At 46.2% G+C, this 13852-nt stretch overlaps 1 protein-coding gene across 1 annotated transcript in view; it reads left to right on the top strand.

The window, feature by feature from the left end:
* Positions 1–5378: 5378 nt before the first annotated feature.
* The window catches only part of afmid (arylformamidase), a 32482-nt gene continuing 24008 nt past the window's right edge, over positions 5379–13852 (top strand). The window contains exons 1-3 of the mRNA XM_078571153.1: positions 5379–5833; positions 10844–10936; positions 12504–12594. Of these exons, the coding sequence (XP_078427279.1) occupies positions 10907–10936; positions 12504–12594 (121 nt within the window). The 5' untranslated portion in view covers positions 5379–5833; positions 10844–10906. The remainder of the gene's footprint in view (positions 5834–10843; positions 10937–12503; positions 12595–13852) is intronic.

Raw genomic sequence — 13852 nt, 5'->3', positions numbered from 1 at the left:
AGGCTCACAGGAACTCTTCTGCTTGCCTCCTCAAGATTCACATAGCAGCCACAGTAATGGCTGGCCTGGAGAGTTTAAATCAGACCCACACCTCATCTGTCTCACCTCTGCTCCAGGCCCCCCAGCCTCTAACTGCCTGATTCCAATCCAATTAAGACCTTGCCCCTGCCTAAGTATAATCCGCTTGCCCCTGGAAGTGGATTGGGACCCCAAAATGGTCCTGACTTCTGCTTTCCGCCCCCACTGTGAAAATACAGCCCGTGTTCTTGATGTCCAGAGAAGTCCAGGAATTTGAAGCCAAGCCTGACTGAAGATCTAGATCCAGGTCTTTCCCAAATCTTTTCCAGAGTTCACAACTGAAGAGCCATTACTGCCATAAGAAAGGTCAGGTAGTAAGGCAATGCAGGGCAAAGTCGAAACAGCTCGTAAAGCAGCAAACCAACATGACTGAATTAAAAAATACAGCAGAACCTGAAGCTGCCGATACTGAGATTTATTCCCTGTACAATGTAACCGCTTAAAAACCGAAGCTATCACTGTCACAATCCTAGTTAATGGGAAGCCACTAATAATGGAGGTGGATACAGGAGCCTCAACTACAGTGGTGGGAGAGGACAATTTCGAATACCTTAATGAAGGTACCCAGCCACTAAACCTGGAATGGACAACCGCTGAATTAAATATATACAGTCCCAGTTTCTTATAGACAGTCCAGATGCAAGTGATATTAGTGAAAGGAGAAGGACCTAGTATTCTAGGCTGAGACTGGTTACAGAAAATCAAGCTTGACTGGTCTGAGATATTTCACCTGAAAACAGGGGGTTTCCTGAACTGGAAATATGTCAGTGTATTTTGGGATGAATTAGGGAAGTTAAAAGGCTTGCAAGCAAAAATATATGTGGATCCTCAGGCGACACCACATTTCTTTAAGGCCAGACCTGTGCCTTATGCATTGAAGGGGAAGGCGGATGCAGAACTGTGCCGGTTGGAAAAGCTGGGCATCATCCAACCTGTCCAATTCTCGGGGTGGCCAGCACCCATAGTGCCCATGGTTAAGCCTGACCAAACCATACGCATTTGTGGGGATTATAAATTGACTGTAAATAAGACAGCAAAAATAGATAAGTATCCCATTCCAAAGATAGACAACTTAAATGCAAAGCTGGCGAAAGGCAAATCTTATACAAAATTAGATATGAGACATGCCTACCAACAATTAGAACTGGATAGCAGGTCGAGGGAATATGTGATTATTGAAGCACACAAGGGTCTTTATCAGTACACTCACCTACCCTTTGGAGTATCGTCTGCAGGCGCTATCTTCCAAAGAACAATGGAGTCTTTTGCAAGGGCTTCCCTGAGCGGTAGCTTACCTAGATTAAGTTCTGATCACAGGGTCAACCGAGACCGAACACTTGGCCAACTTCGAGGAGGTGCTAAGAAGGTTCATGGAAGCCAGCATGTGATTAAAGAAGGAAAAATGCACATTTCAAGTGCCAGAAGTTACTTATCTGAGTCACAGGGTGGACGCCATGGGTTTGCATCTGGTAGAAGAGAAAGTTCAGGCAATAAAAGATGCACCCTCACCATCCAATGTAACCAAACTCAAGTCCTTCCTGGGTATGATCAACTACTACAGCCGCTTCTTGCCTAACTTATCAAATGTGTTGGCACCATTACACATGTTGTTAAAAAAAAATCACCATTGGCCATGGAATTCACAAGAGGAAGAAGCCTTTGTGAAAGTAAAGAAACTTTTGCATTCGTCATGTTTATTGGTACACCACGGCCCATCAAAAGAGTTGGTATTAACATGTGATGTCGCTCCTTATGGTGTAGGAGCCATGTTAGCATGTAGAATGAAAAATGGATTAGAAAGGCCCATTGGATATATCTCGAGAACCCTCTCCACAGCTGAGAAGGATTATTCCAGCTAGAAAAGGAAGATTTATCAATGTATTTGGAGTGAAGAAATTCGACCAGTACCTGCATGGACGACATTTCACCATTGTGTCGGACCATAAACCATTAATGGATTTATTCAGTGAGGATAAGGCCATTCCACCAATAGCATCAGCAAGAATGCAAGGTTGGGCTTTGATATTATCTGCGTCTGAGTACACTTTTATGTACCGTTCTGGCTTACATATTGCAAATGTGAATGCACTCAGTCGTCTTCCGTTACCAGGTAGCATTGTACATGCTCCAGTGCCACAAGAAGAAGTGCTGTTACTGAATTTCTTGGATTCTTCACCTGTGTGTGCAAAACAAATTAGAAATTGGACGGACAGAGATCCACTATTGTGAAAGCCAGGGGCCTTGTTTTGCAAGTATGGTCAAATTCATCCTGTATCTGAGAGACCATTCCATACCAGAAAACAGAGTTAAGTTGTCAAGGTGGAATTTAGTTGCAGGGATCAAGAGTTGTCATCCCATCACAAGGAAGAGAACCACTCTTGACAGAGTTTCACAGTGCCCATCCAGGCATGTCAAAGATGAAAATGCTTGCGTGAAGCTATGTCTGATGGCCAGGGATTGACAGTGACATTGAAAGCACGGTCAAGCACTGTCTCCAGTGTCAGTAACAACAGAAGTTGCCTGTTTCAGCTCCCCTGAATTCGTGGGAGTGGCCTGGTCAACCCTGGGTTAGACTACATATCAATTACTTAGGACCATTCTTAGGTACTTTGCTTTTGTTGATCGTAGATGCACATTCTAAATGGAAGGAGGTACACAAAGTCAAATCACCAACATTGAGCGCAACTATCGAGAAGCTGCGTCACTGTTTTAGCCAACATGGCCTTCCGGAAATCGTCATTTCTGATGACAGTGCAGCCTTTACCAGTACAGAGTTTCAGAGATTCGTGAATCTGAATGGAATCGGACATATTAAAACAGCCCCTTACCATCCCTCATCAAATGGTTTAGCCGAGAGAGCTGTGCAAACTTTCAAATCTGGAATGAAGAGGTTATGAGAAGGTACTCTAGAAACTCGACTTTCCCACTTTCTTGTCAGTTATTGTACAATGCCATATTTGACTATAGGTCCAACACCACCTGAATTATTGATGAAACGCCGCCTATGTACAAGGTTAAGTCTGGCGTTTCCAAATTTAGAGGGGGAGGTGGAGAGCAATCAGAGTAATCAAAAATTGAATCACGATATTCACAGCAAAGATCGCACATTCAGTGTAGGTGGCACGGTATTTGTGCAAAATTTCGGAAGTGATTTTATTGGGTTCCTGGAACCATTGTCTCAGAGACTAGTCCCTTATCTTTCCAAGTGCAGGTGGAAGATAGAATTGGTCATAAGCAGGTGGACCATATTCATGATAGAGAGACATTCCAACAACCAACTATTCAGCCTGTGATTAACATTGAACCAACAATTCCTGAGGTGACAGATTGACCTAGAATAGACATTCCCGATATCTCTGTAGCATTGCCAAACCCAGAACTACCACTTTTTAATGATGTGTCTCGTGATTCAGTTCCTGATCATCCTGTGGAGGAACCTCAAGTGGTAGAGCTACGTGACTTTAGCTGTATAAGGAGAGCACCTCAGAGACTTAATCTTTAATTACCTGAAGTTTTATACATGTATATGTTATTGGATATTAAAATGTTCCCTGTAAATGTAAACTGTAAAAAGCTGAAGAGGGAGGAAATGTAGTAACTGAAGGTATAGCCTTTCCTTCTGTCTATCAGGGGTTGCATGATGTTCTTGGAGGCTCTGACCAATGAGCCCTAAGTGCGGGCAATCTTGGGGAGTGGGGTTTACTGATGAGAGTCCTGATCGAGCTCCTGAAAAGCTCTTTGTAATAATTTTTTTCTGTTTCATGTTGAAATCTGTCCACTCCGTCAAGTCATTACAGTGGCCCAGGAGACTTCTCATAAACTAGAGAGGACTAAAAGGAAAAAGAGCTGCATCGATAAATTTTCAGGCTGATGAGATAGGAGCAGGCAGACCAGCTTTTGCAAAGTGCCCCATATTTGCTTCAGTGAATAATGTTAAATGGATTCAGTGATTCATGCTTTGGTGTAAGTGCAGTGAAAGTTTACTGGGGCATGGCCTTTCTACAAGTTGTCTGCACAGGGTAGTAATAGCTGTTGGTTAGATCTAACATTCTGTTACCACAGCACGTGGCTTTGAACAGCTTCAGGGAAGCGTTGCCAAACATTCTGCTGTTCGACAGAATTTGAGTTACAAAATCCAAACAGCCCAGCACAGTGCACTGGTAACAGCAATGTTAATGCTTGCAGTTATAGTCTCTTCTGCACAATTCGAGAGAGAGTTTTAGTTTAAGCGGCTGTTTGATGTTGGTGAGTACCAAGAGTTGATGCTGCTTTGACATCCTGTTATTGTTTTGCTAAGACAGAGATAAACACCAACGGGAAGCCCAGAATAAGTGAGGTCGGAGGCGATGCTGTTGGGTGAAGGGGTGGAGGTGGCTGTGGCTTGTAACAGCTGGGAACCCCGGAAAAGTTGGTGACGTGAAAGTCCTGCCAAATTTAATGGCAGGACCCCGTGTGGATATTTTTCTGCAGTTCCGGCCAGCAGACAGCCAGACTGAGAGGTAGGCTGGCTGTCAGGTGGGAAGGCCTCTGTTGGAGAGCCATGGCTGGGGAGCGAAGGGGAGGGAGGGAGAGACTGCAGGAGGGTAGGGGACAGGCAGGTCTGGAGCAGATTGTGGGTTGGAGCGGGGAAAAAAAGCAAATGGGAGAGGGAGATAGTGGTTCAGGGGTATCAGGGATGGTGATAGTGGACATGGGTATAATCACAGGAGGATACATAAGAACATACATACATACAAGTGGCAGGAGTAGGCCATTCAGCCCTTCGAGCCTGCTCCGCCATTTAATAAGATCATGGCTGATCTGATAGTAACCTGAAATATGCATCCCGCCAACCACCGATAACTTATATACGAAGATGCTGGGGTGAGGATCTCCTGCCCCTCCTGATCCTGCAGCAGTGCTGTTGGATCTCGCCTCTCCCACCACCCTGCATGTGCAGGGTTTCCTGAGTCCTGGGAAACCCAGCTGGCAGCTGTGCAATGGGAAAATCTGTTTAGAGTTGAGGCATGCAGCTACATATTGTATACATGCCTCACGAGAGCAGTTAACCATACTCCCCTACCCAGCCAACCTGTTAAAATTAAAAGTGGGAGTGCTTCAGACTTTTGAACCTAATGCTACGAAGTGTTTTCATGATAGTGTTAAGGATTTTGAAATTTTAAGATACTGTATCTTAATGTTATCTTTAAAAGCTTTGGACTGATTTTAAAAAAAACTTGAAACAAAATTGATTCTGGTGGTCACGTGACTTCTCTTGTGGATTCGACCCTTACCACCCGGATGTGGACCAAACTATGTTTACCTCAAGAGGATTCACAAAGGACATTTGGAATTCGATAGGGCCTCAAACAGACAACAGCTAAAATAGGCCCCAGGGCCTGGCTAACTCAGTTTTCTTATTTGGAACACAAATCAGCATTGTTGAGGACGTTGTCAGAGAAGCAGACAAGGGCTTCAACACAGGGAGAGAGGGACAAACAACCATAGCTATCGAACTACTGTAATCCAGCCTAAAAAAGGGCCACGCTACAGTTCCTTGAAAGTGAAATAAAAATACTCCTCTCTCCTCACTACCTGATTCTATTTACTAAGCTACCTGTGAAAACAACCTCTAGCAATTCGACAGTGGAAGCCATTACAGCTGCAGAGACAACTCTGCAACCTCAAAACCTTCACTTCAGACAACACAACACCTCAACTTCAAAACATATCAGGCCTGCACTGAACAGTAGAAAGACTGAACTGAGCCAATTATGTAAGTATCATTTTTATCTTCCTCTGTACCCAATCTTTGTGTGTGTGTGTGTGTGTGTGTGTTAATAAATTTGATTGGAATCACCCCAGATTTGCACTAAGTGCTGCAGCGGGTGGGTAAAACAATGTTTTGCCCGCTGGCCACAGTGGCTGGTTTTCTTGCCATATTGTCCCAAACCTGCCATATTATTTATGCACTGTTTCCATGGTGGGTGGTCTCTCAAAAGCCCACTCGCCATCACCTCGTCGCTTCAGGACGCCGGGTGCCATATTTAAATTCCAGTCATGCACACACGTCTCAGTGCTTCTAGCCCACAACTGCTGCAGGGAAGATGTCCATAAAAGGCAAAAAAGACTGCAGCCCCCAGGTTCAGCGCCGCATCACTGGAATGCCTTTTGGATGCCGTGGAGTCCTGCTGGTATGTCCTATACCCCCACTCTGGCCACAGGATGGGCAGCGGCATGACTAACCAGGCTTGGGAGGCGGTGGCAATGGTGGTCAATGCCAACGCCCTTCAAAAGAGGACAGCCAGCCAGTGCTACAAGAGGATGAATGATCTCTTCCGTTCCAACAGGGTAAGTCACTCATCTCATCACTCTCAACTCACAAATCCATCACATATCCACAGGGCCCTGACTCACTGCAGGTTCAAGGGACATCACCATTCACCCTCTCACACTCACCGTCATTGTCCTCATCCTGTCCATGGGACCGCTCACCACCCACACATGCCAGGCATACTTATCATATGGCCTGGCAGGCATCCTGCTTACCCTCCCTCCATCTCTATTCATGCAGGACAAGCGGGCACACAATAACAGGGAGAGGTCACAGACTGGTGGAGGAATGCCTGAAATCAAGGTCCTCATGGACTGGCTGGCAACGATCTGGACCAGTCCTGTGATGATGGTGAGGTCGGCGGTGCTCTAGCAAGTGAGGGTCCAGCAGTGCAACATTCATCAGACAACCATGCTGTGAGCCACATGTCCTGTTTCACAGGCAACTGCCATGCACTAATTGTCTCCCCTTGCTTCTGCAGGCACATCTGGGGAAACAGCTGACGGAGTGCATGACCCAGGGCCTCAAATCAAGCCCCGAAGAAACCTCTGAAGAGGAATCTGAAGGCATCCTCCTTGAAGTCCCATCACACCTCTCACCCACACCCTCCACCAGCGCAGAGACACACACCTCGGTGGGGCCTAGCTTTAGAGTAGCCTCGGGATTACAATCTGGTGAGCACGACACTATCTGATCCACAGCAGGCGGCGGCAGGTACTCCCTGGGTCACTGGCACTCGGAGGGCTGCTGGAGGCCAGAAATTTGCTGAGTCCGAGTCAGATGAGGAGCCTCTGGACTCAGTCATGTCGCAGTTGCTGAACCTGCAAAGGCAAACTCGGGAACATCAGGAAGGGATGTCCTCTGCACTCCTCAGATTGGAAGGCGCGATGGGGGAGTCCGTCCGCTTTCAGTCTGAGGTGATAGCGCCAGCATGCCAATGAACCGAGGTCAAAACTGGCAGGATGGCAGCCCCATGGAGGTGGTCCAGGACATTGGTCCTGCACTGCTGCGTGGGCTCAACTCCATTGCTGATGCCATAGTTGGCCTCCAACAGTGTGTACGCAAGAGGGGTGCCGGACAACTTGATCACATTCCAGCTTCTGGAGGAGTCTCCACGAGGTGTCAGCCTGGGGCCCTTGGGCACCCATAGGGAGGAGGGTCAGCAGGTGCACACCCTGGGTCATCCATCCAAGTGACTCCAGGAGTGTCCGACCCATCCGAGTCCCCTCTTCACGTGACCTCAGCAGCTCCAGCTCCACAGGCTGAGGAGGCTGCCACTGCCACTCAGCAGGTACACAAAAGCAGCCCGGGGCCCTCCAGAGGATGCCTGCCCAAAGTCATCACAGACAGGGCATCACAGTCAGCAGGCTGCCTCCACCTCCGCTGTGGATGTTCGGGCAGGGTTAGGAAAGCTATGAAGAATTAGTTGCATAGCCTGGGCACAGGTATTAATCACTTGTACATACTGTTCACTATTGTCAATAAACTCTCAAGAATGTCTCCCTGCCTATGGCTCCTTGTTCTGATGAGCAGTGTTCTTGTCACTCAGATGTGAAACCTTTCTGCACAAGGTAAAGGCAGGTGTCTCAGTCCAAGGCCTCTTCCCTGTGCAGCCTTCAGACCAAAGTGATGGTCCAGCCTCACACTCCCTGGACACATTACTGATGCCTGCACCTCGACGGTACCTGCTCTTGCTGCCAGAATGTAATGGGCAGGTGCCACAGAGTGTTCTCATTTTCTCTGTGTGCTCTCAGCATCTTAAAGGTGGGGCTGGCCCCCATCTCTTCAGCCTCTGTGATCACTGATGCTGTGCTCCTGAAGGGGTCAGGTGCTGAAGGCGGACAAAAGATCAGATGCTACTAAAGCTTCATGGCTGCGTCTCTGTGATATGACCCTGATCACACAGCGCAAGCGAGCTGCCCTCGGCCAGACAGGAGTCAGACATTCTCAGAGGCTATGTGAGGATCTATGGAGTGTCCTCACTGCATGACATGATCATACTCCTGCAATCGAGCGACTATTAGGGCCTCCACTGAGTCTTCATGACAGGAGCATTCTAACAGAGGGTATTTGCGCTGCCATTTGCCAGATTGAAGTCGAACGTTCACAGATGCAATGTGAGGATCTATGGGGTCACCTCACTGCATGTCATCATCATCCTCCACAAATCTAGCAGCTATGAGGGCCTCCCGAACGTGCCTGCCTCATTTAGCCAGTGCAAGGGCCTCATCCCCGTCACCATCACCTTCAAGGACCTCCTCACCCTCATTCCCATTGGTGTCCTCCTCATCGGAGGAGACCTCCAGCTCCTCCATCTCCTCCTCAGCCAGTTTGTCTCCCCGTTGCAGTGCCAGGTTGTAAAGGGCACAGTAGACGACCACAATGCGTGACACCCTCTGCGGACTGTATTGCAGGGCTCCACCAGACCGGTCCAGACACCGGAACCGCATCTTCAGCATCCTGATTGTTTGCTCCACTGAGTTGTGAGCTGCAGCATGAGCCTTGTTATACGTTCGCTCTGCTGCTGTCTGAGGCCACCGCACTGGTGTCATTAGCAGCGGCCTCTGCGGGTAGCCCTTGTCCCTGAGGAGCCATCCCTCCAGTCTCTCTGGACCCTAGAAGACTTCTGGGATCTGTGACGGACTGAGGATGTAGGAGTTGTGCACACTCCCTGGAAACCATGTGCACACCTGCAGGATGCATTTCTGGTGGTCGCACACCAGCTGCACATTCAGCGAGTGGAACCCCTTGCGGTTAATGTAGTTCACCGTGTCCTGTGATGGAGATCTGAGCACCACATGAGTGCAGTCAGTGGAACCTTGCACCTGTGGGAAATCTCAGATCTAGGCGAATCCAATTGCTCTAGCTATCCTGGTCCCAGACGAAATGCACAAAGTTGAGTGCCCTCACAAAGATGGCATCCGTGACCTCATGGATGCATTTGTGGGTGGAGGCTTGTGAGATCCCACAGAGGTCACCTGTGGAGCCCAGAAAGGAGCCACTGGTGTAGAAATTGAGCACCGTGGTCACTTGCACAGTCACTGGCAGTGGACGCCCTCTATGTCCCTATGGCACCAAATCCTGCAGTAGCTGGCAGATGTGACTGACCAGTTCCCTAGACATGTGCAGTCTTTGGTGGCACTGGTTCTCGGTCATCTGCAGGAATGAAAGGCAGTGTCTATAGACCCTGGGTGTCGCTAGGTACTGACCAGCAATGGCTCGCTGTGGCTCTTTGACGTCATGTGCGGAAGTCCCAGCCGCACCTTCTTCCTGAGGTTGTTGCCCCTGCATCTGTGCAGCCAGGAGCCTCAGTTGCTCTCTCTCCTCCGTTGTGTTCGCTCTCTGTAGGCCATCAGGCATTCAGCTAGTTCACCAGGCTCCATGATCCTGATGTAGTCCTCCTGCAGGATGAAGGAGAGAGACACTTAGTACACCATGGGTTTACTAAGAACCGGTCCTGGTTAAGTGCTTAACGCTTCCTGGAGAATGCTGGCCACCACATTGGATGGCCAGAGTTTAGTGCGCTGCATGGCTGCCCGAAACCCCACCCTCCTCCACCCCACTCCACCCGACTGATTGGCGGCAGTTTTGCCTATTGCATGTCATGCTTGGCCCACCGTTGGCGGGCTGAGCGGACAATCACGAACTGGTCTCACGCCGTCGTGAAACCGATCGTGCCATTTTGTTGCGATCGGCTCAATGAACATGCCTGTTGCCAGCGGGCACGGAAAATCCTGGCCTTTATCTTTTCTTAGGTAACTTCCAGAGCAGTAGAGTGAAATACACTAGCTTTTTCTTTTTTAAGTAAAAAGGCTTTGATGTTAGGTTATTTTAAATTGAATTTCTCATTCCATGGGTAAGAAAATAAATACACACACACACACACACACACATATCACGGGTAACTTTGGGGAAAATACCTTTTAAAACATCTGTGACAATAAGTTAACTCAAATTTTACTTTATTAAGATTTACCTCCCTTTCATTTTTAGTCTAGTGGGATTCTGAACTATTGGTCTTGGCTTTCACATTGAGAAATGTCTGCATCTGATATCACACTCTTACACAACAGCAAAATTAAGATGCCTAATTGAGGTAACAACTTTGAATAACCCCAGCTAACTTCATCTTAAAGTCCCATGGGTTATAGTTTAAGGAGCTGTGGAGGTTCCCTTTTTCTTGCTTGTTTAACAAAGTGAAGGGATTTGCACAATCTTCCAACATGCCTCAGGACAAGCTGGAAAACTATCTTAATCTTTGCTGCAATATTATTAATAATTGTGATACTAATGCAGTGTTAAAATATGTTCTAAGCAGTGTAATAGTCCAGGACAGACAAGCAATTAAATCAATGCCATAGACTGTACAAAACGCATGTGTAAATAATTGTTACAATGCATTAAAATGCTGATAATCGTTAGTCAGTTCATCATTGTTCTTTCAATTGATAGAATGCCAATGCTGATTCCAAGCCAGGCTCCAGGTTTCTTAGAGTAACTTAAATCATTGGCAGAATGAGCTCTTGGAAGGAAATGAATAAAGAAGTAAGTGAACCCGTTTAGTGTTTTTAATCTACCCTCATCTCTTCCATGCCTGATCAATAAATAATACATACTATGTGCTCTGAATGGGCAATTCAGACAGCCCTCTCAGTATGTTTGGAAACCAGGAGATAAGCATCCCAGTGAAGAGTATGTTACAAACAAGATCTCAACATTGTTTTTCTATTCAGGGAGCTGTACATGTTACACTGGATTAGAATTTCATTGAGGTGTCACTTTTTCAGGAGCAGTATCTCGGGTTTCTTCATAGCTCTATTTTATCTATTTTAACTCTATTTTAGTCACCACAGGACCCACAACCCTGGTGTGGGAGAAAGTCATCCTTGGTCTCAAGGGACTGCCTAAGAAGGGGAGAAGATTTAATCATGTGGTGCCATGTGTGATTAAATCTGAATTTTATGGAATGTGGGCACAGATCTGAGTCCCAACATCCATGGCTGTGTGTTTAGAACTCCTAGTTCTTTACTCCAAATAAGAAACGATCAGACTTAGTAAACAAAAGTTAAATTTAAAACAAGAAATCTGAGATCCAGCTTGCTCCATGTAGAGTTGAGCAGTATTTGCGTGATTAAAATAGCATGGCATATCAGCAATCCAAGTACACTTGGCATTGTACCAATGTTTACATTGTGAAAGTGTTTCAGACCTCTTGGAGGCAGACTTGTGTCTGGACCACCAGCCATTCCACTGCCCCCTCAAGTGGCTGGAGTCAGCAATATGCCCAGTGCTCCAGAAATGATTGTGGGCAATGGTTAAGTGACCATTCTGTTGTGCCATTAGCCAGTTGACCAATCAAAGACATTGTCCACAATATGGGAGAATGAACAAGATGACCTCTTCAAGATGGCCACTGTCTGTAGTCCTGCAGTGACAAATAGGTGGGCTAGCCACCTTCCTAGAATTAGCTTTCCTAGCTTCCTAGCTTTTTGTTTTTATTTCCTAGAATTACACCATCCCTAATATCATAGGTGCATTTCCTCAGCAAGAAGAATTGTAAAGAACGAGGCTTAAAGAGGTTTCTGAAAAGCCCAGAAAACCTCCCTTACCCCGAAACATAACAGTTTGATCTGCCCAGAAATTGTGGCCTAGCAGCATCCAATCATGTTTCATGAGACATAAGGTGATGTTATGGATGCAGAAAGGTCACCTACATGACCCCTTATCCCTACTGAAGCCCAGGTTTGAATCATATTGAAACACAATAAGTGCTCATGACATCCGAAGCTCCTTGCTGGGAACCCCAAGTCATGGAATCTACCCTCATATTCCACGATTCTGTGCCTACTTTCTAATGTTGGTTATTTTATTTTTCATTCTAAAAGTGATATTCTATAACTGAGGCACAACTGCAAAGGTGATGTGCTTTATACAGGTGAGATGAACTCTGAATGTCAATCAGATTATTGCAGGTTACAAGAAACCAAATTTAGTTGGTACTTGGGTCTGATAATCCAAATCAGGTGAAAAGAGTTTAAGGTTTCACTTGTTTTTGCTAAACTGAGATGTGGGGTTAAATGTATTACTTTGTTAACATTTATATTTACTGCAGGAACTTGAAAAGCAGTATTCTCCGAGTCGCTGGTCACACCGGATGGACAAGGACGCAGTTATAGAAGCTCATATCAAAGAATTAACTAAAGGTGTGTATTGTGAACCATGCTGGATACATGTTGCAATTTACAAACAGTTAATCTTCTGATTGTTGTTATCTTTTGGTCCTGATGTTTCCACAAATAAGATTTGTAAATTCTTCTCAGGGTTATGTGGGCAAGGCTGCACTTATTATCCAAACCTCGGTCATTTGAGAGTCAACTATATGGTTTTGGTCACATCCAGATAAGACAGGCTTCCTGCTGTAAACCAAGTTTGGGATCCTGTGCCACTTTTTTTCTTTGAGGACTTGGACAATTATATGTGTTGGACAGGAGCTTGCCTGAATGGGCAGTTTCCCCAGACAGCCCCATCGATATGTAGGTGACTCTCACATGCAATTAAGGGTGGGCAATAAATGCTGACCTTGTCAGAGATGCCCACATCCCATGAACAAATAAAAAATAATAAAATTAGTTGTTATTTTGCACAGATATTTCAGGATATTTCACCTTGCAGTTGATACATTTCTTTGATCTCTTCTGGTGCCTGAAGCAAGGCTTTGTAAAAATCAACATAGACATCAGGCAGTGAAAGCAGCAGGAAGGCTGTGAGAGAACACTAAGCTCTCTAACATCACCAGGGGAGAGAGCATTGCGAATCTATCTTTCAATGTTAAAATTCCCTTCAAGTGGACTAGTGTGCACATATTCTTTATATCTGTAATGCCAAGCAAACAGAAGTTGAACAGATGCCTTTCATTGTACTCAGTGTTCTGAATGTTTTACTTGCTGTGGGGAAAAAATAATCTGCTTTCAAACTGACCTGAGTGACAACTCTCAATGTTAAATCGGTTCAGCTACAAATTGGAGATTAAAGGAGTCTGCAGGTGGACGAAACAAAGAGCCAGTCCAGATTACTAGGCAGTTTAATTGTTTCTCAAGTCCTATTATCACACTAGCAGATACAGGGCAGTGGAAGTGGACTTACACTTTAAAAAAAAAAGACCACTTTGGGAAGCAACTGACACCAGTAGTTTCCTGCAGCAGACTCAACTTTATAATGGAGGGATTTGAACCTATGGGGCAGAATTTTATGTTTCCCCAGTGGCAGGTTTGTAGGCACGGGGTGGGGGAGGATGGGGGAAGGGGGTATCTGTAAAATTCTCCAGATGGACTACTGCCTGCCCCGATCTCTCCGCAATTTTAAGGTGGGACAGGTAAAGCCTAGGCCAGCCCTCAACCCCTTGCCCCGAATGATGTCCTTAAATGACTAAATAATGACTACTTAAGGGCGGTTTCAGGATGG

Source organism: Cetorhinus maximus, chromosome 24 (assembly GCF_964194155.1).
Source record: "Cetorhinus maximus chromosome 24, sCetMax3.hap1.1, whole genome shotgun sequence".
Lineage (NCBI taxonomy): Eukaryota > Metazoa > Chordata > Chondrichthyes > Lamniformes > Cetorhinidae > Cetorhinus > Cetorhinus maximus.
The sequence above is the reverse complement of the archived record's forward strand: the minus strand, read 5'-3'. Positions and strand labels throughout refer to the sequence as shown.